The sequence below is a fragment of the Anser brachyrhynchus genome (genome assembly GCF_964034855.1).
Source record: "Anser brachyrhynchus genome assembly, chromosome: 10".
Taxonomy (NCBI): domain Eukaryota; kingdom Metazoa; phylum Chordata; class Aves; order Anseriformes; family Anatidae; genus Anser; species Anser brachyrhynchus.
In genome coordinates, this window is record NC_137705.1 from 8,582,596 (window position 1) to 8,609,617 (window position 27,022).

The window sequence follows — 27,022 nt, forward strand, 5'->3', positions numbered from 1 at the left end:
CCTGCCTTTTCCTTTAAATATTTGTGTAAACATTTATTAACTCAGTAAGATCAAATGCTTGTGGAGAAACTTGAATATTGAAAGAATTGCTCCAAATATAGCAAATCCATAGTATTACAGAGGCAAAAACATGCTCTAATATTAACATGTTGCATTCAGAATGAAATTAAATGTGATTTAATTTGAATCATTTTTTTATTATTTTATTATTCATGTATTATTTTTTCTTTACATGGGGAAAAAGTGTGGTCTGGAGCCATTATGTGTGTGGACTTTTTCTTTTTTTTTTTTTGGATTTCCAGAAGTCCCAGCTGTTTCATTCTTTCTGTTGATAATTTTCTTTTTAGTAAGACTGGATTTACTTTGACTCTGCAGTCCTTTAGTTAAAGTAGTTTCACCTGAAGAGAGCGAAACTTTTGGAATCTGTCAGTTTCTCTGGTGGTAAGTATCAAAAAGTTTAAAGTACAAAATACAATCAGGACAAAAGAATATAATACAGTAGATCAATCTTTAAGGTATGTACTGAATCCAACATTTTTTTATTTATTTTTTTGGAAGTGACGCTACTGGTTTCTTAGTGTCATAATGTGCATTGTGACAGTGCATCATTCCTGTCTCTTGCTGCTTCTGATGAATGTTCTAAATACAGTACAGTCAAAGCTCTAATACCACATATTGGAAAGCTTTAAAAAAAATCACGCTGCTGGGAAAACCTCTGTAACATTTTTTTAATGCTCTCAGTGAACATGTTGACCTATCTTAAATTTGCCCATCCCTGGAGCCACATGAGATCATGTAGCAGGATGTTTTAGGTTTAAAAAAAAAAAAAAAAGTCTTGAGTGTGACTGGAAACTTACAATGCAACATCTATTGCTCATTGCACACTTACTTTTGTCATGATTTTTGTATTCATGCTATTTCTTGTACTGGCCCTGAGTTGTGTGCCTTTTGCCATGGCACAAATTTTATCTGATTCCCTCTTTCTGATTGTTCTTCGTTTAATACCATCGTAGAATTTTGGTAAGAGCCATTTCTCTCTCCTCCCCATGGACTCTTTTCACTTAGCTCCAAGCAGCTTGTCTTCTGCAACTCTATTTACCGCATCTCTTCTATCCAATACTATAGATGTCTAAATCACATTCACTCAAAGGAAACAGTAAGACACTTCAGGGGAAGACTTAGTCTTGGTATGTGTTTCTAAAGCCTATAAAGTGACTTTATGTAGTGCTATATAAGTAATAAATAAGAATGCTAAAACATGACAGCTTTTCTTCTCTCTGCATTTTTAAAGCCACCTTTTTCCACTGAAGGGTATAGCAAAAGAATATTCCTAGCTGTTCCATCACGTTAGCTCTTAGTTTGCAGCCTCAAAAGAGATGAGCTTAAACTTGTATTTTTCAGTGTGCAGTGTGCTAGTCTCAATAGCAACCTTCTTCCCCCATCTCTACCTTCCCTAGGGTAGAGAGTTCCTTACACTTACATGTCTCAAGAAATGTCACAATCTTCTATTGTTCCTCTAGCATGTAAGGTAGCCCTAGGTAGCCACCCTGGAAGAAGGGATTTTCACAGTATAATTTCTGCCAGTTGTTGCATAGTGTGTAGACTTTCCTTGAATTTTTCCTTTTCTGCCTTTCAACTTTCTGCTTTAGAAAACGGCATGATTGGTATTAATATTTTTCCCTGATAAAAGTAGAAATGTCTGGTGAAGAAGTTTGTGAAGATCTAGATCAACAGTCTTGCAATGGGATTCTGTTTAAAAGATTATCGCTTGGAACATCGCTGTGTGTTGAGTTCATGGCTGTGTGTTTTGGCATAAAATGGACGTAAACCCACTCTGGTATAATGCAAGACAGGAATTTTATTTCATGTTAGTCATAATAAATGTTTGTTTGGAAAAAGCAAAGTTTCATGTATTTCTAGGGAGTCAAAATAGCAAGGGTGTTTTAATGTGATATTTAGAAACAAGTCCTAATGTAAGAAAAAAATCAAGCTGTTATGTGATCACACAGACAGACATTGAGCTTCCACTGCCAGAATTATTTTCTCAGGATGGTTAGATGCTGTATGAGTCATCTTCTAATGAACACAATATACAAATAGACAGTTGAAGTATGTAAAACGTGCTTAGCTTTTTCATGACTCTTCTCAGATCTCATTTTTCTTTGTTTAATGGATTATACAGTTCTTTTGGCTCCACAAATCTTTTCATTTATTGTGTATAACTTTGCACTCGTTACCTGAATTATAAGGAACAAACAAGTCCTATTTTGTATTCCAAAATGCTTGTTGTAGAAATGAATTTGACAAATAATTCTACATAATTTAAAAATATTTATGCCCTCTATGCATATTATAGGTGGTATATTGCTCTTGCTGTCTAGCTTGATTCTGTGTTTGTTGATTACCCTGTCAATGTTGTGATTGCTGTACAATGTTGCTACAGAGCTGTTTGCTTCCTTTTAGGTGTCTGTATCCTTCTCAGTCAACAAAGATGTGTGTGTCTGGAAGTTTGAATTTCTTATTTATTTATTTATTTACTTAATGAAGACTGTAAATGTCATAGGAATGACAGACCAGATAACTGAGAGGGAGGTGTGGGCCATAGACAAGCAGTTTAATGCCTGAAGAGGAACAAATTTGAAAAATTGTTCCATCTTCTTTTTCTGCTGAGCATGATGTTACGTGGTATGGAATGTCTCCTTGGCCAGTTAAGGTTATCTGTCCTGAATGTGTCCACTCCCAGTTTCTTGTCCACTCCCAGTTTCTTGCCCACCCCCAGGCTACTCACTAGGAGTAGGCAGAATGGGAGAAAAAGAGAAAGCCTTGTTCAGCTATAGCTAAAACATCTGTCACCAGTATTGTTTCAGTCACAAATTTAAAACACAGTGCCATGCAAGCTACTATGAAGAAAGTTAACCGTATCCCAGTCAGATCAGTATAATTAGAAAATAGGTAGTTTTCATCAGGATCCATTCATCACGCCTCCATCAGGTTCCTGTTCATGACGCTATTAGTGTTACCTGGATTGTGCTGTGCTCAGGGCAGGGTGGTGCTTGGTCAGCAAACCTTGTGTAGACATGTTCTTGGGTCTCCTGGTGTAAACCAAGAGCTACAGATAAGCAGTTGGAGAAGAAGAGGAGAAAGGGGTCATTCTTGTCATGGTCACTCCCCAGGCAAATCTGCTGTAGCAGCAGTACTGGAGCTTGCAGGTGCAAGACTGTGAGGACAACAGAGTGAGAGCAGAATGGAAAAACACAGCCCCGGGGGGGCTGGGAAACAGTACTGCTGCAGCGCGGGTGAAAGGGATCAGATAATTTAGCTTGTTTGACTATGCTAAGAAAACAATACGATGTTTAAATAGTAATAATTTTGATGTTTTCTTTGCTGCTAGATTAAGCAGGTGAAGCCACTTGTAGTGGATTCAAGTCCACCATAATCTGTGTATGATGTAAGAAATCACTCCCTGTCAACACCGCCAGGACTGGTTGCATGCATCACATTTAATGGGCTTTCTGTTCAGTAGCTTCTGTGGGTGGTGAAAATGGAAAACAATCTACACAAGCTTCTCCCTTCAATGCTATGTAGAGCATTAAATACTAACCCCATTGAGAGAAACTAAGCTTTGGCTGTCAGATGCTTGAGCACCTTTCCTAGTTTTATAATAATTCTTGGCTTTTTTTCAGAACAGAAATAGCAATGGGATACTATATTTTGTCTGGCAGAGACATAGTCTTTTTTCGTTGTTTTATTTTAATTAGAGGCCTTTTTCTGGAGTTGGAAGAATTCAAAATATATAGTTAAATCTTGTACAAGGGTAGGAGTGGAGGATGCTGAGACATACCCACTGTAGGGACAAAGGGATAGTAGAAAAAATGACAAATTTTAAAATAACATTTTTTTTAAATTACTGTTTTTAAGTACTCTTTGATCAAAGTGGCAAATTCTCACTACTAGGAACAAGAAAATTCATTGCTATGTGCTTGGGTTAAATAAGTAATAGTCTGAACTGTGTGGATTTCATCTTCACAAAGTAGCAGCAATGGGAGGGAATAATTTAAAAAACGGTAAAGCACGACAAGAGAGGAGATAGCATGCAGGGCAGTTCTTCATTGTATGACATTCGTTGAATGTGATGAAGAATTCAGACGTCTAAGTAGAAATATCTCTCTCCACACAATCACACCTTTTAGAGGGAAAAATTCCAAATATACATTAAGGATATAATTGTGGGGGATAAAGGGCAGCTTAGGAAATGCCATAGGAAAATCTGAAGTTAGCCACAAGCATCATTAACTGTAGATGATATGCATCATTTAACCACATTGTGTTCCATAAGTTGTCTTATCTTGTAGATTAAGAAAAAAAAAAACAACACACAAAACCAAAATGGCTTATGTAAAACTTTTTTTTTAATCAACAACTAGTTTTGCCATTTTGCTGTGTTTTAACATTGAAATTGAGTAACAGAATAAGGATTGTCAAAATTCATGAACACGTCACATTAATATAGTAAAATGGAAAACTTTAAATTAAAAAATACTCCTCACCTTGTTTCTGAAATATTCATATACATTAGAACAGAGAGATAATGGTATTATAATTGGCTTTTTTCAATATACACATTTTAAGTGAGCAGCCATTTTGCATTATCTTATGTTCTGTCCTTACAAGCAAATTTGTAGCTTCTCTAGAACACTGCTAATGCAAGTGTTCAGCACAAGCCTTGAGCTTGGTTCTCAGCAGGTGGTGACCTCAACACCTCCTAGCTAAGGACAGTTAACTGTACGATAAAATAAAAGGGCATTATGGAGTACCAGCACTGCCTCAAGTAAGCATCCAGGTGGGAGGTCTGTAGAGGAAGGAAGATAGCCTAAAGAATTAGTGCCATCACTCCTTATGGGCACTACAAAGAAAGTCATTTCCAAAGGTATTCCAGGCTGTTGGTTTTTGACTATGGCGATGCCACGTGACAAGTATACATCTATTTTGTGTATTTGACACCAACATTTCTACACCCTCTGCTATTTCGAGGCTAGGTTGGATTGGACCTCAAGAAAACTGATCCAGTGGAAGGTATCACAGCAGGGTGTTTGAACTAGGTGATCTTTAAAGGTCCCTTCTAACTCAAACCGTTCTATGATCTAAAAAAAATAAAGCACAAAACTAAACCCCCAGCCCCCCAAACCAAATACATTGGAAGAATTGACACCTACGTTTAGATATCTTCTAAAAATTACATTAAATGTATGAGTAGCATTTGTAGAGGCTGGGCAAATATAATATGACCGTTCTTGAAATTTTACCAAACTAGTAATATTTGAAAATATGTCAGTGCATCTCAACATTTTTCTTAATTTTAGCACTCTTTTTTTTCAGGGTGTAGTGTAGAGTGCCAATGTAAGGGTTTGTTTTGTTTTGTTTTTGTTCGTTTGTTTGTTTCTTCCCCTCTAGTAGAGGATATACAGATTTGAGATCTGTCGTGGCTGTAAAATTAGTCCACTTGCTATATTAGCCTTTAACACTATATTCCCACTTACAACTACAGGAACACAGCTTGAAGGAAATTTAATTAGGAAAATGAGGGAGATGAAAAAGGCAATGTAATATATAAGCGCAATATGAAGAAGAGTAAATACACTTTCCATCTGAATAGTCAGAATAGAAACTATGTTAAACTGAGCCAAAATTTTCTTTTATTAGAAATGGATTTCTTTCATTTTCTAACATTACTACCTAATTGTCCTCCTTATTACTGGGATTAGAAAGACTACTGTCATTAAAGAAGAAACATCTTTCACAAATTATATTTAGATTATGGTTTTAGCTGGCAATGACCTTCTCATTATGTGAAAAATGGAAATCCCCAGGGGAACAGACTTAGTGAGGTGATTCCAATCAGCTGGGAAGCCTTGTGCACACACTGTTTGCATCTCATGACCTGCATGCATACACCTGTACTGTATCAATTTCTGCTTGTTTACAGGTCATTCAAGCAATAAGCAGGTAGAATTCAGATGACTGAGAACCTGCTCTGCTGGTAGCAGTTTCCTGCCTCACTGCACTCTGGAATATTCCAGCCTTGCTGCAGCGTGCTGCTACACAGCCACGGGTTTTTCAGTTACAACCATTACTCATTTCCCTAATGTTTTTTTAGCATTTGTATTGGTACTAAGCATAGATGATCAGGCTTTACGGAAAAAATACAAAGGATCACTAGGGAAGAAAACAGCTTAAATAATATCTAATAGATAATGAGTAATTGTTTAAGAAAAAAATCTCATAATCCCCTTTAATAATTGGAGAGGAGAGCACTGGGGGGTCTGCAGTATTACATAGTGCAACCAATAAAACCATTCCACATTTGAAACACATGCGGTATTTGTTTAGTCTGAATCAAGAGAAAGAAATACACTAATCAGGTATATTATTATAGAGTAAGCAAATATAAAAGCATTTAATACATTCATTTTATGCGTGAAATTTCAAAATGTTCTAATGATTATTTCAGCTCTAGGTTCTGGGTCAGACCAGTTGTGCTGTAACCCGACTTTTCAGACTCTTGCTTAGGGAGGTGTGAGGCCAGTGTTTTTATTGCACTCACCCTTCCTGGATGCATGCAGTAGGTATATCAAGACCATGTGTTATGGTTGATCTAAATTCTGCTGGCTGCGGTTACTGTGTGTGGATCCATCTAGAATTTTCAGAAAATGCATTTTTATTGCTTTGAAAGAATTGAAAATATTCATTAAGATTAGAAAAAGAGCAGTGGTGACCCAAACTCTATGCCAAATAGTGCTGCGTATGTTTATTTTGGCAAATGTGTTGAGTGTATTTATGCAGGTTGTCAGCTCAGCTGATAAAATCTTTTTTGAATATGTCTCCAAAAATGAAGAAGTATATATTATATATATATATTATATATTTATTTATATATATATATAATATTAACTTTGGATATTTATTTCTCCTAATACAGCTTCTGGTTAATTTTAATAAAAAAAAACATTCCAGCATTGAAATTATGGTCAGTATCTGATAGGCCCTGAAGAGACTTTTTTCCTTTACAGTTTTGCTGTGTATTGCAGACATAACCTCCAGATGATCACTTCAGGCTGCACAAACTGCCTGTGACAATGTGGAGAGCTGCATAATTATGGCCTTGGTTTCCTGTGGTGACCGGTCTTTGTAGGCCCAGTGTAGGAAGAAGGAAACTCTGCCTCCTCCCTGCCTGGCACAGGTTGGCTGCTGGAGCAGTACCAGCTGCTGGCAATACATCATTTGACTTCAGGTAAACCCAAATTTCAGTTTCGGAATTTGGGCTGCATTCCATCATAGTGGTACATTCTACCTAATCCCTTGTGGTACTAGCTGTTTCCATTTTTAGATATTGAACACTTAAGATTTCCCATGAATTTAACGTCTTTTGAGTGGAGGTGTTAAATAGAGGCCTTAAGGTCTAATTAGTTGCCCACTATTAAATACAAATACAATTCCTAATCCTCAGAGTTAGAGAGGGAGAGAGAAATACATTTTTATTGTATGGATATGTAGTGGGTTTACGTGGCAAGGTTTTGGTAGCAGGGGGCCATAGAGGTGGCTTCTGTGAGAAGAATCTAGAAGCTGCCCCATGTTAGATAAGGGCCCCACTGCTGACCAGAGCCGAGCCAATAAGCGATGTTGTTTGCACCTCTGTGAGAGCATATTTAAGAAAGGGAAAGAAAACAAAACAAAACAAAAACAAACAAAACAACAACAACAAAAAAAAACACTGCTTCACAGCAGCTGGGAGAGTGAGAAACAGCCTTGCAGGTGCCAAGGTCAGTGAAGAAGGAGGGGGAGTGATGCTCCAGGTGCCGGAGCAGAAGTCTCTGGCAGCCTGTGTTGAGGACCATGGCGAAGCAGGCTGTCCCCCTGCAGCCCGTGGAGTACCATGGTGGAGCAGGGTTCCACGCTGCAGCCCATGGAGGAGACCACAGTGGAGCAGGTGGACCTGCACTGACAGAGGCTGCGGCCTGTGGAGGGCCACTGCTGGAGCAGGCCCCAGGCCAAACGTGTAGCCTGTGGAGAGGAGCCCACGCAGGAGCAGGTGACCTGGCAGGAGCTGCTGCCCGTGGGGGACCCAGGTTGGAGCAGTGTGCTCCTGATGGATGGACCCCGTGGTACAGACCCATATCTGGAGCAGTTCTTGAAGAGCTCCTGCCTGTTGGAAGCCCAAGCAGGATCAGTTCAGGGAGGATGGCATCCCGTGGGAGGGACCCCACGGCGCAGGGGACGAGAGTGACCAAGAAGGAGTGGCAGAGATGAAGCGCTTTTGGTTTCTTTCCTTTGTTTCTCACTTCTCTAGATTGTTAGTAATAGGCAATAAATCTTACTGGCTCCCTACTCTGAGTCTGTTTTGCCCATCATGATAATTGTTGAGTGATCTCCCTGTCCTTATCTCAAACCTTGAGCTCTTTGTGTCATATTTTCTTCCCCTCCTCAAAGAGGAATGGGGAGTGAGAGAGCAGCCATGGTGGAACTCGGCTGCCCACCTGAGTAAAACCACCACAGGATATTAATGTATATATAATATTTCTAATATGTATAAATAACAAGTATATAATTTAGTTGAGTACTTCTGTGGAATCAGCTGAAAAAGCTGGGTCTTCCTTCCAAGAACAAGTATGTTTCACTTCCCAAATACACTTTCAAAGTGCGTGCACTTTGATGGGTTTGGTGTATATACCTGTACCTTTTGCTTAAGCAGATAGAAGGAGTGGGACACTAAATTACAAGAAAACGTTTAGATCAAGAACCACGTGAAAATGGAATCTGTGCCAAGGACTTGAAATGTATGTATCCAGGCGATTGAGTCTTAGTAAACACTGTAGGCTTGCAAGAAAAAAACTGCAGCAAAAGACCCCATTTGACTCTAATAGTGTCTTTTCCTCCATCAAAGTAACTTATAAAACTGAATTTTCTGATGAGTCACTTCGTTCAAGCAAGGTAATACTATTGTAATGCTTTTGATGTGTCTGAAGTATTGTGTCACATGAAATTTTTCATAACTTCGTATTTTACTCTGCAGCATCTTGGATATTTCTGATTGAATTAAATACGTTAAATAATTTAGGGCTTAAAGACCTAAAATAGATACTGTTAGGATTGTGCCTTAGTTATTTAAGCAAGATTTTCATTCTCTCCAAAAGACGAGAAAATTTTAGTGAATGAAAGTCGGAATCTTTGGTTCTCTGTTTAAGAGAAAACATTGCATACAGTTATTGATCTTCATGTCAGTTGCTCAAATTGGAAAGCATGGACAGAAAATGACCAACTAATTTGTTTTTCTTAGTTCACTGGTATTTCTTCAGTTAAGGTATTTAGTGGACAGGTTGATTTAGAAAATTTAATTTCTTTATTTTGGAAGCCTCTGTGTGCATTGATTCACAAAGGGCATGTGAAATATTATTTGTGCATTTCTAAGCACATATGACTCAAAATGTATATAATACACAAGGCATGAAAATGGGAGGAAGAAATTAACTCTCTGTCCCAAATTTTGTAGCCCAACCAAGATGATTGGTTTTAGAAATCAATGTAAAAATCATGCTTTGGAAAGAAGTCACCCCTCCACGAGTGATATTTTTGGAAAGGTTGGTGATACCTTGGTGAGCCCAGGAGGCACTTTCTTTCAGAAGCAACCCAGACAACCTGGCTGTCGTATTCCTGTTGCTAAGAAAAACAAAGTCAGTCTCATAATTATCTTAACTGTTGTCTCTTTCAGAGCCCAGAGATTAACATTCATCATGCTGAGATTTGGGCAGCACATCATCAAGCCCTCCGTGGTCTTCCTGAAGACTGAGCTCTCCTTTGCTCTTGTGAACCGCAAGCCGGTGGTCCCAGGCCGTATCCTTTTGAGCAGTGCCTTGGCCATGGGTGCTTCTGTGGAGAAGCTGAGGAAGGTTGGCGCGTGCTCCAAAGGCCAGGTAGGATCTGCGCGGATTTATTCTGAAACCAGGCGGTGGAACATAATACACTTGATTGGTGTTGCAGAACTGCCGAAAAGGGTTGCTTAGCAACTGTGACCTTACAGGTGAATTTCTATTGACCTTTTCACCACAGAAGATGTATAAACAACCAGGTGCTACTAAAAGCATTTTGAAGTGTATCTGAGATGATACTGTTTAAATTTCATATTATGCTAAATAACACATCCTGCTTCCCTTTTAATAACGTCACTTATTTTTAGATGTGGTAACTTCTTTATGGAGGATTTTCAACTTCTTGTAGCTAAATGTACACAATTTGTCAAATGGCAGCAGAATTCTCTATGAAGACTATTATTTTTTGGGGGGGGAACAGATTGCTTTGATTAATTTAGGTAGGAATGGATTAAATAAACCATCTGTATAGCAAACACGCTTCCTGAGGAAAAATGAATCCACGTTGTAAGCAAAACTTAGTTTTTAGAAACTTTAAAGGAACTTGATTGTGCAAGATGCTAAATGCATTTATTTAGTTAGTTTATTTTATAATGTTGTGTATTATTTCATAGTCAGAACTCTGGTGCTGTGTAACTTTGTGCTGATTTCAGTGGCTGGAGGTTGAACTTTTCAGAAATACTCAAGACTGATCATTTCCACAGAGGTTTATGGTAAAATTTTAGTAGGAACTGTTAAGAAATGGCTGAATGCATGTTTGGGAAAAAAAAAAAAAAGTCTGGAGTTCACTGAAAGCTTTCTTGTTTTTCTGTACTTTTCCGTTGTTTCTCATAACTTAATATATAATTTTAAATTTAGTAGCTTTTAGTATCATTTTATATCTATAAATGTATTTTATTCCTCTGAAATTTTGAATGTCCCTCTCCTCTCATTACTTCTGTATATTATAATTGTTCAATGTAGAACTTGGTGTGCCTGTTTTGAATGTTTCTATTCATTCCAGAAGTCAGATCATTTGGTTATAAGTGTATGACAAATATGCACAGACTTTATAGAAACTAAACACATTACTATCTCACCAATACGTTTCAATGAATTAAACTAATTATCCTTCTCCAGTAAAAGTTTCTAAGTTATCTGATGTAAATCAACGTGGTTTACAGTGTCATCATATTTTTAGGCAAAATATGTCAAAATATGTTCAAAGATATCTAAAGACACTATCACGTTAGTCATTGTGAGTTGAAGAGCCTGTAAATTCTTGACCAGTATGTAGGTTTATGCATTGTCCACGTCAGAGAGTAAACAAAATGTTTTCTGTATGTGGAAGTTTTTAAAACAATAGTTAACAATTCTGTTGGTTAGTTAAGTGAACAACCGCATCTGTTATTAAACAATGAAGAGGTATTTCAGATGAAAGAGAGTTGTTTTAAAGTTTTGTTAGCATCTAGAAGTGACAGTTTAAGGAGCATATAAAACTTAATTATTACAAGCTTCTTTCCTTCTTAAATAATTAAAGATTATAAACTCTAGTTGCATAGTTATTGCTGACTGTTTGGCAGATACATTTATTTGCTCAGGTTTAGCTTTGTTATCCCTGTAATGAGTATTGCAGCATATTTTATAGTGTCACATTGTTTTAATAGCTCATGTGTTGTAATATATAATATAGTCTTTGTTTCTCTGTTGAATAAATGTTCAAGTAATAAAACTCCAACACTTTCCCTCTCTCATTACACTAAGAAAAAAATTAGAAAAGATCTTAATGCAAAGGCTGGAACACAGTATGTAAAATAGAGCAATTTGCAGTTGTAAGCTTTTAAAACGTCTGTATAACGCAGCATTTGTCTCGAGACCTGGCAGTAACAAGTGTATTTTCTTTGTTTTATTGCAATAATTTTATCTGCCTTGTCTTTGGCACACTTATGACATTCTTTTTTTTTTTTTCCTGTAGAAAATAAAATATTAATGCATGTGAATTAGAGAGACGAAGGAAATCAGTTTGAAAGCCAGCTCACTACAGGTGGTGGCTTTAATTAACTTGTAAGGTTGAAATTTCGTCTTGAAACAGAACATGGGATTGGAGTTGTGAATTTGTTGTAATAGTTTTAAAATACAGCTGTGCTCTGAGAAATTTCAGTAAAAATGGTCTCGTGGAAATCACTGTTTTGTGATTTGAGCAATCCTAAAGCATGTTTTCTCAGTTAACACATTAAAAGTTTTGTTTTGTTTATTTCTATCTGTCGGTCCTGTGAATTCAGCTTGACACTTGAAAGTCAAACTGTGCTTGTAGTAACCAAGAGTAGGAATAGCAAGAACATAGTATTCCTGGTAAGGGAAGAGTGGTCCTGTTCCCGGAGAGGACGCCTTATCTGACTCAGCATTAGACTTCTGTCTAATGAGTGATGAACTTGTTTGCAACTGGAACCCCTTGAGGGAAGATGTAGTGGTTATTGCAGGTTGTGGAATAAGAAGTAGCTGGTACCTTAGTATGGAGCAGGTGGTATGTGAAGTTAAACTGGAATCTCTGCTGTCCAAGCAAAAATGTGCTCATTTGGTTGACGCTAGTAGCAAACTCATTCACTTCTTTTGGCACAACCAAACTGAGATGCAGAGCTATGCACGGTCAGTGTGCAGAATTAGTGATTGACGCCCCCCCCCCCCCCCCCCCCGCCCTAAAGGGGGTTTAAGAGGTCTTGATTAATGACACATTGTTTTGGGGGGTGTTCCCCCCCCCCCCCGCCATTTTGTACAGAAATGCTGCAATATTGTTTCAGTAATCCCTGTGTATTCTTATGGAGACAAGAGTCTAGATGGGAATACTGTATGCAGTGAAAATCTTAGCAGTTAGTAGTTTGGGAGCAGGGAGGAGGTGAGCCACACACTGTACATTTCCCAGCAAGCTTACACAGGTACCAATACCATTTGCCATGAAAAGTAGAGTCCCTGTTTCCTATAAGTGCTGTTAACTTGCTGCTCTGTGAAGAGAGATTGTGAAAGTAGTTTGTTGCTGTCTTGAACTAGGTGTATTAGAGAAGGTGGCTATTCACTAGCTGCAATAGTGCCAGGGGTGTTGATAGTCACCGGATGCAGCCCTTCCTTCGCTCAGAATGCACAAGACAAGAAGTGAATCAGCTCTAAGAGCTATGTTTCTGCTTGTCTTCTCAGTTCATTTCATTCACAGTCTTGCTGCTTCCATACTTCACAGCAGAACTGTAGTGTGTTTTTAAGAAAATCCCTCTGCTCTTTGACGTGGACTTTGTGCTCTTTAATATGACTACAAATACTTTGTGAATGACCTACCATTTTATTGATGTTTTCCTAGCCATACGCCATGCTTTACATGGTTTTGCTCACATCTTCAATAAATACGAACTGTGTTTTTTATCACTTTCTCACTGTATTGTGCAGGATACTTGCTTTCATCTGGTGTTAAACATGAAAAATGAATTTGAACATTAGTAGAATCCATTTGGGAACTAGAACTTTTTTTTTGTAAATAAAATTATTCATTTGTTATGTCCTACTTTTTTTTTTTTTTTTTTTTTTTTTTCAGCAGACAAGGTATTGATCTTTGGATTTCTGTTCAGGATGCCATAAGGAGAACTAGCACAACAGGAACACAGCCACATTTGTAAATTGATTGAATGCAATAATGACAGAGACAAATATCAGATCTATGGCAATACTATACTATACAAAGCATTTTTCAACAGTTTAGTGAATTGGTTATTAAAAGAAAAAAACAAAAACATGTTTTCCATCCCGGAATGATGAGCTGAGGGCTATCAGGACTAAGCAATTTTATAGTAATTCATGGTAGACAGCGCAGCACCTTCAATAAGCACACACATATGTGCATATAATAAATTAGAATAAATGCTTTATAAAAAAAATCATCTAAGATTGATTATAAAAAGGGTGTTCCACTTAAAAAAAAAAAAAACAAAAAAACCTCACTTTTCAGTATTACTCTATTCCATAGAGGTCCGCTGTCTTCCACCACAAAGTATTCTGATTATAGGGAATAGAGTATATATAAAACCCAAAAGTGTAGGATTTTTTTTTTCTGTCAATTTCACCACTATATAAAGTTAGTGGTCATTCTTTGTTGCTGAGGCATTGCATTGTGCTGTTTTGTGAGTGACCGTGACTTGTTCCTTTCTTAATGAGTAGAGAAAACATTAGTTGGACCAGATGCTCCTTCAAAGATTAGATAACACCCTAAGCTGCAGTGTAATTGTTCTGGATCTGTTGCATGGAGGGGATGCAATCTAGGTCATCCAATACAAGAATAGCATCTGGTTTGCTGTATCTGTCTGTGAGCTCTCAAATATTATCAGAATTGTTGCATTACTTGAGACTGACATAGTCTTTATTGTGACAAAATATTTGCAGTTAAACAAATCATTTTAATCCGCATGTTGTGTTAATATATATTGAAATTAATTAATTTAGTTACAGTCCTGATAGATTTTTCCATTGAAGATAGGACATTGGTTCTGGAAAGACAGGTTCTCTCACAAGTTTGGTTGAAAAAGACGGTGCTTAGCATGAATATAAAGTTTTAATCCTTCCTAAAGTTACTGAGCTGCTGTTTATTTTGATTTAGTTAGCTCGTACATTGAACATATATCACATCAATATTTATGTTACATAATTATGAACTTTATGTATTTAAGCCCAAACAAGTGTTAATATTTGCCATAAAATGAGGCTTTAGAAAATAAAATTCAGTTATTGCAGAATGTAAATAATTGCATTTACATATTGCAATAATATACGCTGCACTGTTACAACTACACATTATACATATCCAGCCCTGTGGGAAAGTATTCTTTAGTGCTGGTTGCTGGAGCTTCATATACATTACTTTTGTTATTAGTTTGCATTAGCGCAATGCTAAGGAGCAGTTGTGAAGCAGTGCCATGGTGTGTCAGTTGCCTTTCAAGTAAAGAGCTAAAAATAGCTGTTTTCTGTGAAGACTTTGTAACCTAAATAAGGCATTGGGGATAGCAATGGAATCACATAAAGATAGAAAATGTTGCTTGGTACAATGAGAACTGAACTTTTTACTTGAATTTCTCAAATTTTCTAGGCATGCTGGAAGAAGAGAGCACAAGAAACAGGGATTCAGTAGCTTTGCTGGTGTAGAAAAAACTTTCAGAGTGAGAATAGATATATGATGGATCTGGTGTGAAAATGTGGGGGAAATAGTATATTTCTTCAGCAGGGATGCAGAAGAGATTGAGACTTACTTTCTATATTTTCAGTGTTTGATAATTTGTTTTTGAGATCCCAGGCTGAAGCTGTTCAGCATCAGTACAAAATGACTGTTTTTTTCCCTGTCAAATCCCAGATAAAGCTGTTCCATGAGCAGCCTTGATCCCTTACGTAGGACTTACTAATGCTGTAATGTTTGCATGCACAAATGAGAGTAGGAAAAACGATTCCTATCCTTAGTATTTTTTTTAGCTAAGTTGAACTACCTTGCACAGACAGTAAGAAGTGAGAGTGCACCCCTGGCAGCAGCAAACCAGTAGGTCAGCTTCATTGTATTCTCAAGCTACCTTCTGGGAAAAAAATGTTCAGCTCAGACAGCCCAAAGAATGACTGCTCAGCTCTGTGTATGCAAACCACTTGAATTTAGTGGTGATAGAGAGGCCAGTTAATTATTTCAGGGCTGGAGTTGTTTTGTTTGCAGTCTACAAACAAAGCAGTACTGTTTGACTCGCATTAGGAAATGTTGCTTCAGAAGATAATAGATTCAGGGTTGTATGCACAAAAGCTTGTCTGTCAGTCTGTCTGTCTCTTTCTCTTTGTATTTTTGATTATTTTTCAACTGTATCATTTGGTCTAATAAACACTTTCTCTCCCTTCAAATCTTGCCTCACTTGAAAGGTGCTCATTGTTGAAGGAGACATACTTCATGATAAGGATTTATCTATTCTGTTTGCATGGTTAAGGTAGCATTAATATGATGGTGTTGATGAATATCCCATTCTAAATGCTTTGTGCCAGCATTTCAGGAAGAAAGAAAAACTGAAAGTAATGAAATCAAACTTTTTTTTTTTTTTTGCTAATTTGCAAATGGAGTAAGTTACTAACTAAATTACTCATTTATGTGCATTCAGCAGAATAATGATAAGAATTTCTCAGGATGTAGCACAACCTACTTTGGAAGATTTATTAACAAAGCTGTTTTAAGGCCACATCTGGGAAAGGCAGTAGCTCCCAGGGTAGAACCTGGTGCTTCATGTAAAATCCGTCTTACCAAATGCCATAGAGGGATTGGCAGTCTCTTATTAGTGATGTGTTCAACTGACCTTCAAATCTCACTATATGAAGTGTGATGTATCTCAGAAAAAAAATAATAAATTAGCTGTGTGTCATAATAGGTTGGATCTGTGCAATTAAATTTCTTGGCTACATTGGTAACATATGCTGATATCCAACTAAAAAAGTACCATTCCCATCTAATTTCTTATTCGCCTGTTCATTATCGTTGTTGTTTGAAACTTATAAATGAATTAAAAACAAAACAGCAACAAAAAACAAACCCACCACCACGTTATGCATGAACCTGCTTTATGTGTTTCAGTGGCACTCACTGTATAGTTTTGAAGGTGTGTTATTAATGTATGTCCGCTAAAAGTGGAATTGTTTGTCCTTATAAGCTCCAGGGACGTGCAGAAGAATTTCTGAAGCATAGTCCATGAGTCCTCACCACTGTGGTACCTAATATGCATACTTACACCATGCCAATAAAGTAAAGAACAGTGTGAAAAGCCTGTTCTTATCATGAAAAAATGTAAAACTTCTACATTTAAGATCAGTTGGCTGCTGATTGCTATGGAAGGTCACATTTCATAGCTGCTACCTAGTGTCTTCCCCATGTTGTGATTTTTATTTTTTTATTTTTTTTTAATTTTTACATAATTTTTAAGAGCTAATTTTATATGAAGGCATGTATTTTTGAAGGTTGAAAGTATTTAATTGAATTCACATTCATATGTAAAATTATTTCACTTTTAGTTTAGTTCCAGCTTCACATTTTCTTGTCTTTAACATCATTCACAGTTTGCAGAGCACGTTAACATTTTCACATCAACTTATATCTGTAGATGTACTGTGAGACTCCTGTCACTGGGGTAGCAGAGATCATCTGGGGAAAAAAAAAAAGTTTACCCACTCCTATTTTAGTATAGCAAGAAACCAGGCTAAATGTTGAGTGAGAAAAACCTCCTTCTAAGGAGCTGTAAGACATCAAGTTTAAAAGAGAAGCAAAGCTATACAAAAGGAAGTATAATTAAGAGGTAGAAAAGTTTTATATGAAAAATCGCAGGGAAACTGACGTTGGATTCAGAAAAGGTAAATTTTGAGTATTTCCTTTAACCCATAATTGGCATTCCTTGTATTGAAGAAGCTGAGAAGTTCTGTTCATAGATAATGAATACTTTTAGCCCAGCAGTTATTTTCTAGTCTAGTAGAGAGCAAATTTGTAATTGGAGTGGTTATTGAACAAACCTGTAATTTTATACTTTTTATCACATCAGTAAACCCAAACAAATTCAACAGCCATAAATGGACAATAGATAACAAACACAAAATGTTAGTGTGCTGTCATTGCAATTTTGTCACTACAGAAACTTACGTCCCTGCATCAATAGCAGATATCCATGTGCTTTACATTTGGGTACCAATTACCAGAAACTTTATAAAAGACACGAATTAAAGATTTTTTTTTTCCTTGTCACATGGCTGGACTTAAATTCAACTTTATTTTATTTTATTTTTTTAAAGTAGTTTCTGAATAATGAAGGTGATGACAGAAAACTGTTCCTGTTACAGTCAGTGCACATCTAGCACTTTTAGTCCTCAACGTAGCCATCAGAATGTGATATGCAGCACACGCACAGTTAACTGAGTCTGGGCAAGGTATTGCATAGCTTGCTCTTGTAGTGGAATAGAATTAAAAGAGATGATTGGAATACATGGTTATTCATAATAGATGTCACACAATTACCATAAATAATGCAATACGTGCAAAATCTCCATTTGTAATGAAAATAGATTTGCTGGAGAGTCAATTGAAAATTTCATTTATTCCTTATTGTTTCTAGCATATTGGAATACTTTGTGCTATTCAGTGTGATACAACACTCAGTGTTTTCCTTGAGTACATCTTTTTGATGATCTTTTTGAGAGGCATCTGACATGAATTTCCTGTTGCAACTCCTAAGAGGAGATCTAGCGATACATGCTAAACTGTCATCCCTTTTCTGCTCCAAAGCTAGAATTTTTGCTGTGAAATATTATTTGATGGACCACAATTACAACCTAAAGTAGATAGTTCATAAAATCACCAGTAATAATCTTGTACATATATTTAGGGACCTCCAACAGTGAGGAAGGGGAAAAAAAGGCGTGCCATGTACAAGAAAAATGGTCAGGAATATTCTCTAAACAGGCAGAAAAGAAGGAGTAGTGCTTTGTGGTGTGAGATCCCAGTACTTTCTCCAGGGCAAAAAGAGCAATAAATAATGCCATAGCCTAATCTATTTGGACTACCTGGTGTAGATGTCAGTCCTTTGAGGGTAAATCCCACTTACTGTGGGATTTATATCCTGATTTCTTTAGAGGCAATTCAAGGAATACAGTTTACAAAATGAGTATTTTGAGCACAATTGCTTTACTGTAAAGCAGTACTAGACTTCTGGATACCTGTGCAAAATAAATGACTTTTGAGATGCAAGGGCCCAGCTCCGCTGGGCTTCAGCCCCATCTGGCACCTGTTGTTTCTTGGGTAGGACATAGTCCTTTCCTCTCTCTCTTCTGCCTTGCCACCCCTGTAGCACAGTTAACTCCTGCCCAGCTGTGTGCTTTCCCCTGCTGCCTGCTCAGGAAGGCAGCACAGATGGTCTCTCCTGCTTTACTGTGTGCCCAAAGCTGCTCAGTCGTGCTGCTTTGTTAGTTTAGGAAATGCTTTCTTCTGTTGGTTTGAACTGGCAGGTGAGACTATCAAAACAGTGATTCCAAATGGCCCTATAATTGCTTCACAGAGCTTCAGCTGCAGGTCAAGCACCTTCTCCGAGCAAGATAATTGGGTAAATTATGCTTTAATAAGTTGTACAAAGTTTGGTATGAACATAACACACAACGGAGGCTTTGCTGTAACATGAGGTTACAGTAGAAAATTGAGTGCCTGATTCATTGATATGGATGTATTTCACTCTGTCACTCATACCATGTCTAGGTTTCCAAAGTTGCACAAGTATGTAGACTGCTATTTGTTTGCTAATGTATTTTATTATTATTATTATTTTATATGTATTTTTTGGTTCCTTATAACCTGCTGACTTCTAATAGGTTTATGATCAAAATATATAAACCTTAGCACTCTCCCAGTTAGATAGCTATAGCAGATGTTCATATAATGCAATAGAAGTTGAAAATTCCCCTATTGATAGTCTTCATTTTAACAACATACTGCATTCAGAGGAGTGACCTCTACAGAAACTACCTAAGAGCAGTTAATTTTCCATCAATACTCATTTTTTCTCTCACACACTTCCCCCCCCCACCCCCTTTTTTTTTTTTTAATATAACGATACATTTTGGCATGGTTGTGGTTATCAGGACATCTTTAAATTTCAAGGTTTTAGTTCAGGATTTGTTATCTTTACCTGTTAATAATTGAAAGTGCATTGAGATGACATTGCTGTTTGCATCATAAAAATGAAAATTGTGTGTAACAAGTTTGAGTTTAAATAGGTGAATTTGAAAATACTACTTTTTTATGCAGTCTGGGCTGATGGACTCAACATAAATGAATACAAGGTTTTGCTTTGATGTGCAAGTAAAGATGTAACTATAAACGTAGTTTTACAAATGTGTCATTGTGTGGTTCTGTATTTCTTTTTCTGTTGTTCAGGTAAAATGTGCCTGGTTGCAAGGAAAGATATCACAGAATCATAGAACAGCTTGGGTTGGAGGGGATCTGGAAAATTACCTAGTTTCAGCCCCCTGCCATGGGCAAGGATGCCACCCACTAGATCAGGTTGCCCTGACATGTTTTATGACATGTTACGTATTTATATTATGCCATAGAAATTAATGTTGCCAGAACTCATCCACTGCAGTCTGGTCACTGAAAGCATACCTTTGAGCAATGCTTTCTTAGACTCAGTTTTGTTAATGATGATTTGATCCAAATAGAACCTTACTTATTTGACATGTAGGCCACTTTACTACATTCATACTCCAAAGACAGAGTTGAGAAAAAGCATTGTCAGGATATAGTTCTTTTGCAGCACACTTATTATTTTCCTTTTTTTTTTTTTTTTTTTTTTAGGGCAGGAGGCTGGGGGTGGAGTTTAAGTACTTCATGTAGTGCCTTGAAGAAACTCTAAGAGGTCAAAATTTAGTGAGACTTGTGATAACATTGCACGAATATAAAAGAAGTTGCCAGAGTGTAAGATTTTGCCAGAGAAAGTTGAAAAAAGATTCCTACCTGAAAAAAGGTTTCCATACCTGCCTGTATGGAAACACAGTTTCCAGGAATAAAAATATTAGACTAATGAAGATTTTAATAAGAGTAGTAGCTGTAAATTTGAAGCTGGAGATCCATGAATTGTAAAAATATTTTTTGTTGTTGGTGGTGGTGTGTTTTTTGTTTATCTGTTTATTTTTTCATATTGAGAGCAATTTAGTGACTGAAGCAAATTTCTAGGAGCATTTGGCATTATTTGGTACCTTGAAATCAAGACTGACTTCTCTTTGAGTAGGAAGTTACTGTTTTGATGGAGGAGTGGTAATGATGGTATCTGTTGGTTTGCATGGAGCAAATCAGAATAGTTGATCTTTTCTTTTACTGTCTGAATGATAAGGACTGTCAGTGGGACAACAATTAGCTGTGACATTTTTTGCTGCTCTTAAGTCTGCAGAATGAAATAATCTTTAGAAGGAAGATTGATACAAAAAGGAAGGAATAAATGTACATTAGGAAGTAAGGTCAAGATAATTGCATAACCTTTCAAAACAGAAGGAGGGGGGTCTTATTTTCAAAGGGAATGTCATTAAACTTTGAAAATAGTAATGGAGAATTTTATACAAAGGAGCATTATTAACCTATGATTTGATATTCCTGCAAGGAGCTTGAAAGGGACCATAAAGTCACCCCATTGCTAAGCATCTATTAATAGTTAATTTAGAATTTGTCAAAATACTATTTAACTTAGGTATTATTGATTGATTGATTTCTTTAAGTCTAAACATTTAAAGTCTGTGAATTGCATTCAATGTATAGTAAAACTGAATTATTTTGAACTGCATCTGAAAAATGCTGATGTTTTAAGATTTTCATTTTGCCTGTTCATTAGGATTTAGTAGGATACCTCTGCCAACCGCTCCCTAACTGAGAACGTTCAGGTTCAGGGACTGCCACTGATATTGAAAGCAGTCTAACACTTTCTAACCAGAGCCAAAAGCTGTGTGTTTCAGTGCTCTATTGAAATTATTAGCAGAAAGTCCACCTAGCACAAATACAAGAAAAAATGAAAACAAAACAAAAGCACTTTGAAATAAGATTAATGTATTTGTCAAATGAATCTCCATAAAAATTTTAGTGGGAGACTTCAGACATGGCTGCTTCTGCTGAGTTGCCAAAGAACTAGAGTAGTTGAAGAAGGATTGACTGATTTAAATTTTTTTTTTTCACTTTGTTTATTTTGAATGCATATAAAACATGGATTTGCCACTCTTAGTTAGCAGGAAGGCTTAAAAACCAAAACAAACAAAAAAAACATACCTAATTAGTATCTAGTCATGTGAAAGGCTGCTAATGGCATCTCTGCTCAATTAATGTTTCCCTACTATGACCCTATCGATATTAAGGAAGTAACTTGCACTTTCTTGTCTTTAAAAAAAAAAAAAAAAAAAAAAAGAGAGAGAGAGAGAACTTGACCAAGAGAGAGTTCATCATAAAAATATTGTGGAGTTGGATAATTCTATTTTTATCTTAATCAGAAAGCAGCAGCATTAATGGAACGCTGCTGACTGAGCATAATATTGTGCCGAGTTTTCTTTCATTTAGAAAACAATGAAAATATCCCTTTTTCCCCTCCAGTTCCTTAAAAAAATAAAACTAAATTCATTTAATATTGATTGTAACTTGCTTATAAATACATATATATACACATAATTTCAATGGTATTGAATCATCTTTTTTGCATGTAGAGAAACACACTTTTTACATGAAGGTGAACTGAAAGGATCTGATAAAAACAGATGTTTGTAGAAAGCAAAACCTCAGAAACAGCTTACACTAGCATTTATATGTTCAGTTAAAAAAAAAAAGGGAGACATTTTCAACTAAACTGAACTGCTTCCCTTAATGCTTGCAATATCTATCTTAGTTTTTGTCATGTAGATCACCCATTGTGATTGGGTAGTCACCCATTGTATAATTTTCTTGATTTTAACACAGTAGAAAATTGGAAGAAATGTTTTATTTTGGTTATAATGGCTAGTTGTTAATAACAATGAAGTTGGTGCAGATTTTATTCAAACCTGGGCACTAGACAGAGAACAAATTAGACTGTTAGAAAGCCTATCAGACTCAGGTTAGTCTCTGAAGATGCTTTATAAGGAAATAATGAGTATTATGTAGAGACTGAGGGGCTGTAACGCTGTGTACAGACATGTACTTGTGCTGTGCTCCTTCAACTTCATACAGAATTCTCTCATGTGATGATTGTTTTCATAGCATTTATTACAACAAAAGTCTTTCTATACAAACATTAAACTTGTTTGACCCATTTTTAAACTATGGGGATACAAGATGTCAAGATGAGATTTTTTTTTTTTTTTTTTTTCCTGTATATGTGAGTTACGTACTTAATACAAAGCTCTAGTGAGGGTCCAGGTCAGGCTTTATTCGCCCTTTAAACAAGAAACATCAGATCCACTTACATGGCATTCACAGCACCATTGTTTGTTTTGGCCTAACCCTGATTCTTAGTGTGGATTCTTTTTTCTAGTGGATGACTGCATTTTTCTTCAACATTCACTGGTCTACTAGAAGCCCACAGATTTATCTGCTCATTTGTATATATTACAGTGCACGGAGAAGTTAAATTGACTGCTAGAACTAGAGGTTCTCGTGTGCAAATCAAATTGATGATACTTAGGTAGCCACCTTTGTTCAGAATTAGGAGAATTATATGTAGGATGTATTTGGAAATGTAATGATTTTTAATCCTCCTAAATTAAATAACAGGTTGCATAACACTGAGTATTTTGACATGAAATGAATGCAAAGAGTCTGGCACTGATAAACAAAAGTGAATAAATTCATAATTTAACCAACCAGTAAAAATGTAAGGATCCTTCCATGCAGTGGTTGGATTGGTGATGTGCCTATACATTCCAAAAAACTACTGCTTTTGTTCTTCCACTTTTCCCAACATCACATGTGTGCTCAGGGGTAAGACAACGTGCAGTCCAGCTTTGTGTATTTTCTCACACCTTCCTTGATCTTAAACAATCACATTGATAGTACCTGAATGAAATGAACTTTGTACCACATCTAAGTGCTGGTAAAAAGGGATCATTTTAAATTACTTACAAGATTTCAGAATAAAGAATATAATGTGATTTGATGATTGTGTTTTATTACAATTGAAAAAACACAGATGCTCTATTTGTCTTTTTAAATAATAAAAGTTGAATCTGATCTGTCAGAGGATTCAACAGCAATAACTATCTTTCATCTTATTACTTCCCTGTCCCTTTTGAAACTTTTTAATTTTTGCATGAACAATAGTCAGCTGTGGTGCATATTTACTGCACAACTTCGGGATACATGCCTGCTTTTAAAATCTCTCACTGAATTGGTGAAGTTTATGAGGAGATTATATCATTCACAATTGTCATAGAGACATACTATGTTCCTTACCTCTGGAGGTTTGAGGAGAAGGTGACTTAATCTAATTATGTTTTTAGTTCATGTGGTTGTTTAAAATGATGGCTAAGGTTTTTAAACAGATATTTCAGAACAGATGACTTTTAAGGACATGTATTTAAAAATGCTTAATTTAAAAACTAAAAATATCAATACAAATACTGGACAGAAAAGGAAGAGAAACAGCGGTATAATGGTTTAATAATATTTTTTTTTTCTCATGTGAGAGAGCTGCTTGGCTCTCATCAAATTATTAAATCACATAAAAATCTCACAGCTTAATTGTTGAGGAAAAGAAGGACTGAAAAATAACAATTTTTACAAAATAATGCTGCATTATATTATTATCCATGTATCAAAACTATCTTCAGAGCTGGATGAGTGTGAGATGCACACTGGAAGAAAGTCTACCTGTTTTTAATGACTTTGGATCACAGTGCTCTGTGCTGATAGTTTCAAATTACTTTAATTTGTGAATACCATCCCTGAAGAAAGAATGAAAAGTAATTCTGAATTGAGAAGCCAAATTAACATCTGCTGGTGTCTTTTGTTTTCCATATACATGATTCTGTGTGTTGAAGGTTACAAAATACTATTCTTTGAACAGAAATAACTTGAAGACAACTGTTTGGTATCATCTTATGCACAAAATGGAAGCAGAATACTTAAAAACATATGTTTTTTATTGAATAGCTCATAGTTGCAAATTGAATTGTTCGTATCCTTATAAAAACTGAACGTCGAACGTTATTCTTTTCTTTATAAAATAATAAACTGATGAAAGAAAAAATATACTTTAAAATATAAAACATTTGGTTCATTCTGAAGAGGACAGCAGAACTAACTATAATGCTAATGTACTCTCCATCAACTGCAATGCACTGTTCATAATGGAACTAGGTAGTTATATACAGAGTGATTGCATTTTCATTTTAATTAAGCGCACTGTTTTGGCAATGATGGACCACACCTTTTGCCGTAGATTTGAAACTTTCAGCTTGACAGGAAATATTTCCAGAACCTGGAGAAAAATGGTAGAAGTTCTGACCTGTCTTTCATTTTCTTTTTGGAAGGCTCTTGGGCAACCTTCCTAGATCATGACAGTGATGGTTTTCCATTAATGAGCCATCATTAAAATGTGCCTGAAGAGTTAAGATAGAAGAAGCCAAAGCAGTAGGAGCACTGTTGTTGATATTGTAGGGCTGAGAATGTTCCCTGTGGTTTCCTGGTCCCACAGCATTGGAGTGCAATGAAAGCCAGCAGACTCATATAAATCTAATGTTATTCCACATCTTGAATCTAATTTCTGTTCATTGTCAGTTGAGCTGCTGCACTCTGCAAAGTATTTGCTGTCAGAGCCACCGAATTCTGAGTATCTGTTTAAGAAGATCCTTTGTGACTTGCTAATTATATTTCATGACAGTCCTGCTTTCTTTGGAATAACAATGAAATGGAAAACTTTCAAATTTAGTGTTAATAGAAACAAAATATATGCAACAGAGTGATAAACCTTGAAAAATTGCCATTCACACTGAGTAATTAAATATCATTACCTTTAGTTGCTACTGGATTCTCTGTATTTTGCCTCCTAAGTACAGGGAAGCATAAGTGTATCACATATACTGAAAGCAATTTAATTTGCCCAATTACCAAATTTTAAGATTGATTTCAGAGGTATGTTTTATCTTATGCTATTAGTTGTTTTGTGCTTCTTGATGTAAAAAATGTTTTTCCTTTTTATATTATTGAGGCTTAATTGAATTCCAAAACTTTCTATGCAGATTCAGTTGAAAAATAAGTTTAAGATATCCAACCAATAAAAAAGAAAAAGGCAGTCATATTATCTTTCCGTCATGCTTACTGAAAATAGTTGTGCCAGCTACAGTGAAAACTGGAGTTGTAACATTGCGTGCAGTTTTCTCCTTTAGAGACGTCTGCAGACTACAGTGTCTTGAATCTTCTCCGTTAAAAAACGATGCCCAAGGCCTGTTTTTCACCACTGTGCAGTATTTGGTAATAAGGATGTGATAGTGCATTTGACACTGACAAAAGGAAGTAGAAAAGTAATTAATTGGGTTTGACTCTGCAGATGACAGCGTATCTCAGCTCACTTCAGAATATAAAAATACCACAAATGATGGACATCTGGAAGTAGTTTCCAATAACTTGAAAATGTCTTTTATTGAAGCGGTAAGGAATAACTCCAAAACTAGAGGGGTGTTATTGCTTATTTCTCAGTTCCTTCCAATGTAGCTTGGCAGCTACAAGAGATGTAGAATAGTGAAAGATAACCTAAGTGAAAGCAATATTTTCCCCAGTTCTTCAGAAAGCAAAGAAAGAAAGATAGCTTAATGAAAGAAAGATAATTTTAATTCCCATTACTCCTAAAATCATCTAGGTCCATATGACAGCACTTACTTACCAATTAGCATGCCTGAATTTGTGCTCCAAAACTGTATTAGTTAGGTTGTTTCAACTATATTTCTGTAAATTAGAGGTGCCAACATAAATATATTGCCCTATAAGCAAGGCTAAGACATTATTAAAAAGCAAACCTTATTATTTCCTTAGGCTCTGTTCAAGAGAATTCTTGAAATCCTGCTGAACTAATGATTCAAGCAAAACCATTTTTTAAGAATAAGCAAGAATTAATTGCTTTTTTGAACAGACTTTCTAACCTGATTTTCATCTCTGTAGCCATCAGACTTGGGTCATGAATGTACTGTGTGGAGGAAGGCGTGGTAGTGGTGAAAATTTTCTCTTTCTGTAGCATGTGGTCACTTTTTCTTGAGTTTCATACATGACTGAGTTAATTCTGATTGTTTAAAATCACATTGCCTATCAGTGGTTCAAGGCAGATAAAGAACTGAAGATCTCAACTACTGTCTGCTGTAATCTAACAAACTTGCTTTTTTTTTTTTTTCATATGTAAAATAAGATAATGAATTAAAGAAAATCTGTTTAAGAGCTTGATTTGTTCTATTATTATTAGACTCAAATACTTATGATGGCTTAGGCTGCAACAGTTTTGTAGCTAAGAGGAAAGCAGCACTTTAATAAGCTTTTTGTAAGCTTGTAAACTACAGTAATGAAGGTCTTGTCCCTACTTGTATTTTTTGTGGATTTTAAACGTATTTTT

At 36.1% G+C, this 27,022-nt stretch overlaps 1 protein-coding gene across 12 annotated transcripts in view; it reads left to right on the forward strand.

Annotated features, from left to right (window-relative positions):
• FHIT (fragile histidine triad diadenosine triphosphatase) overlaps positions 1-27,022 on the forward strand; it is a 531,998-nt gene that overhangs the window by 117,860 nt on the left and 387,116 nt on the right. For all 12 annotated transcript variants that reach the window (XR_013955445.1, XR_013955446.1, XR_013955447.1 and 9 more), the window contains one exon: positions 9,764-9,885. Coding sequence is in view for 5 of the 12 variants with exons in the window: in XM_080605803.1 (XP_080461929.1) it covers positions 9,764-9,885 (122 nt within the window). In the remaining 7 variants the exon portion in view is untranslated. The remainder of the gene's footprint in view (positions 1-9,763; positions 9,886-27,022) is intronic.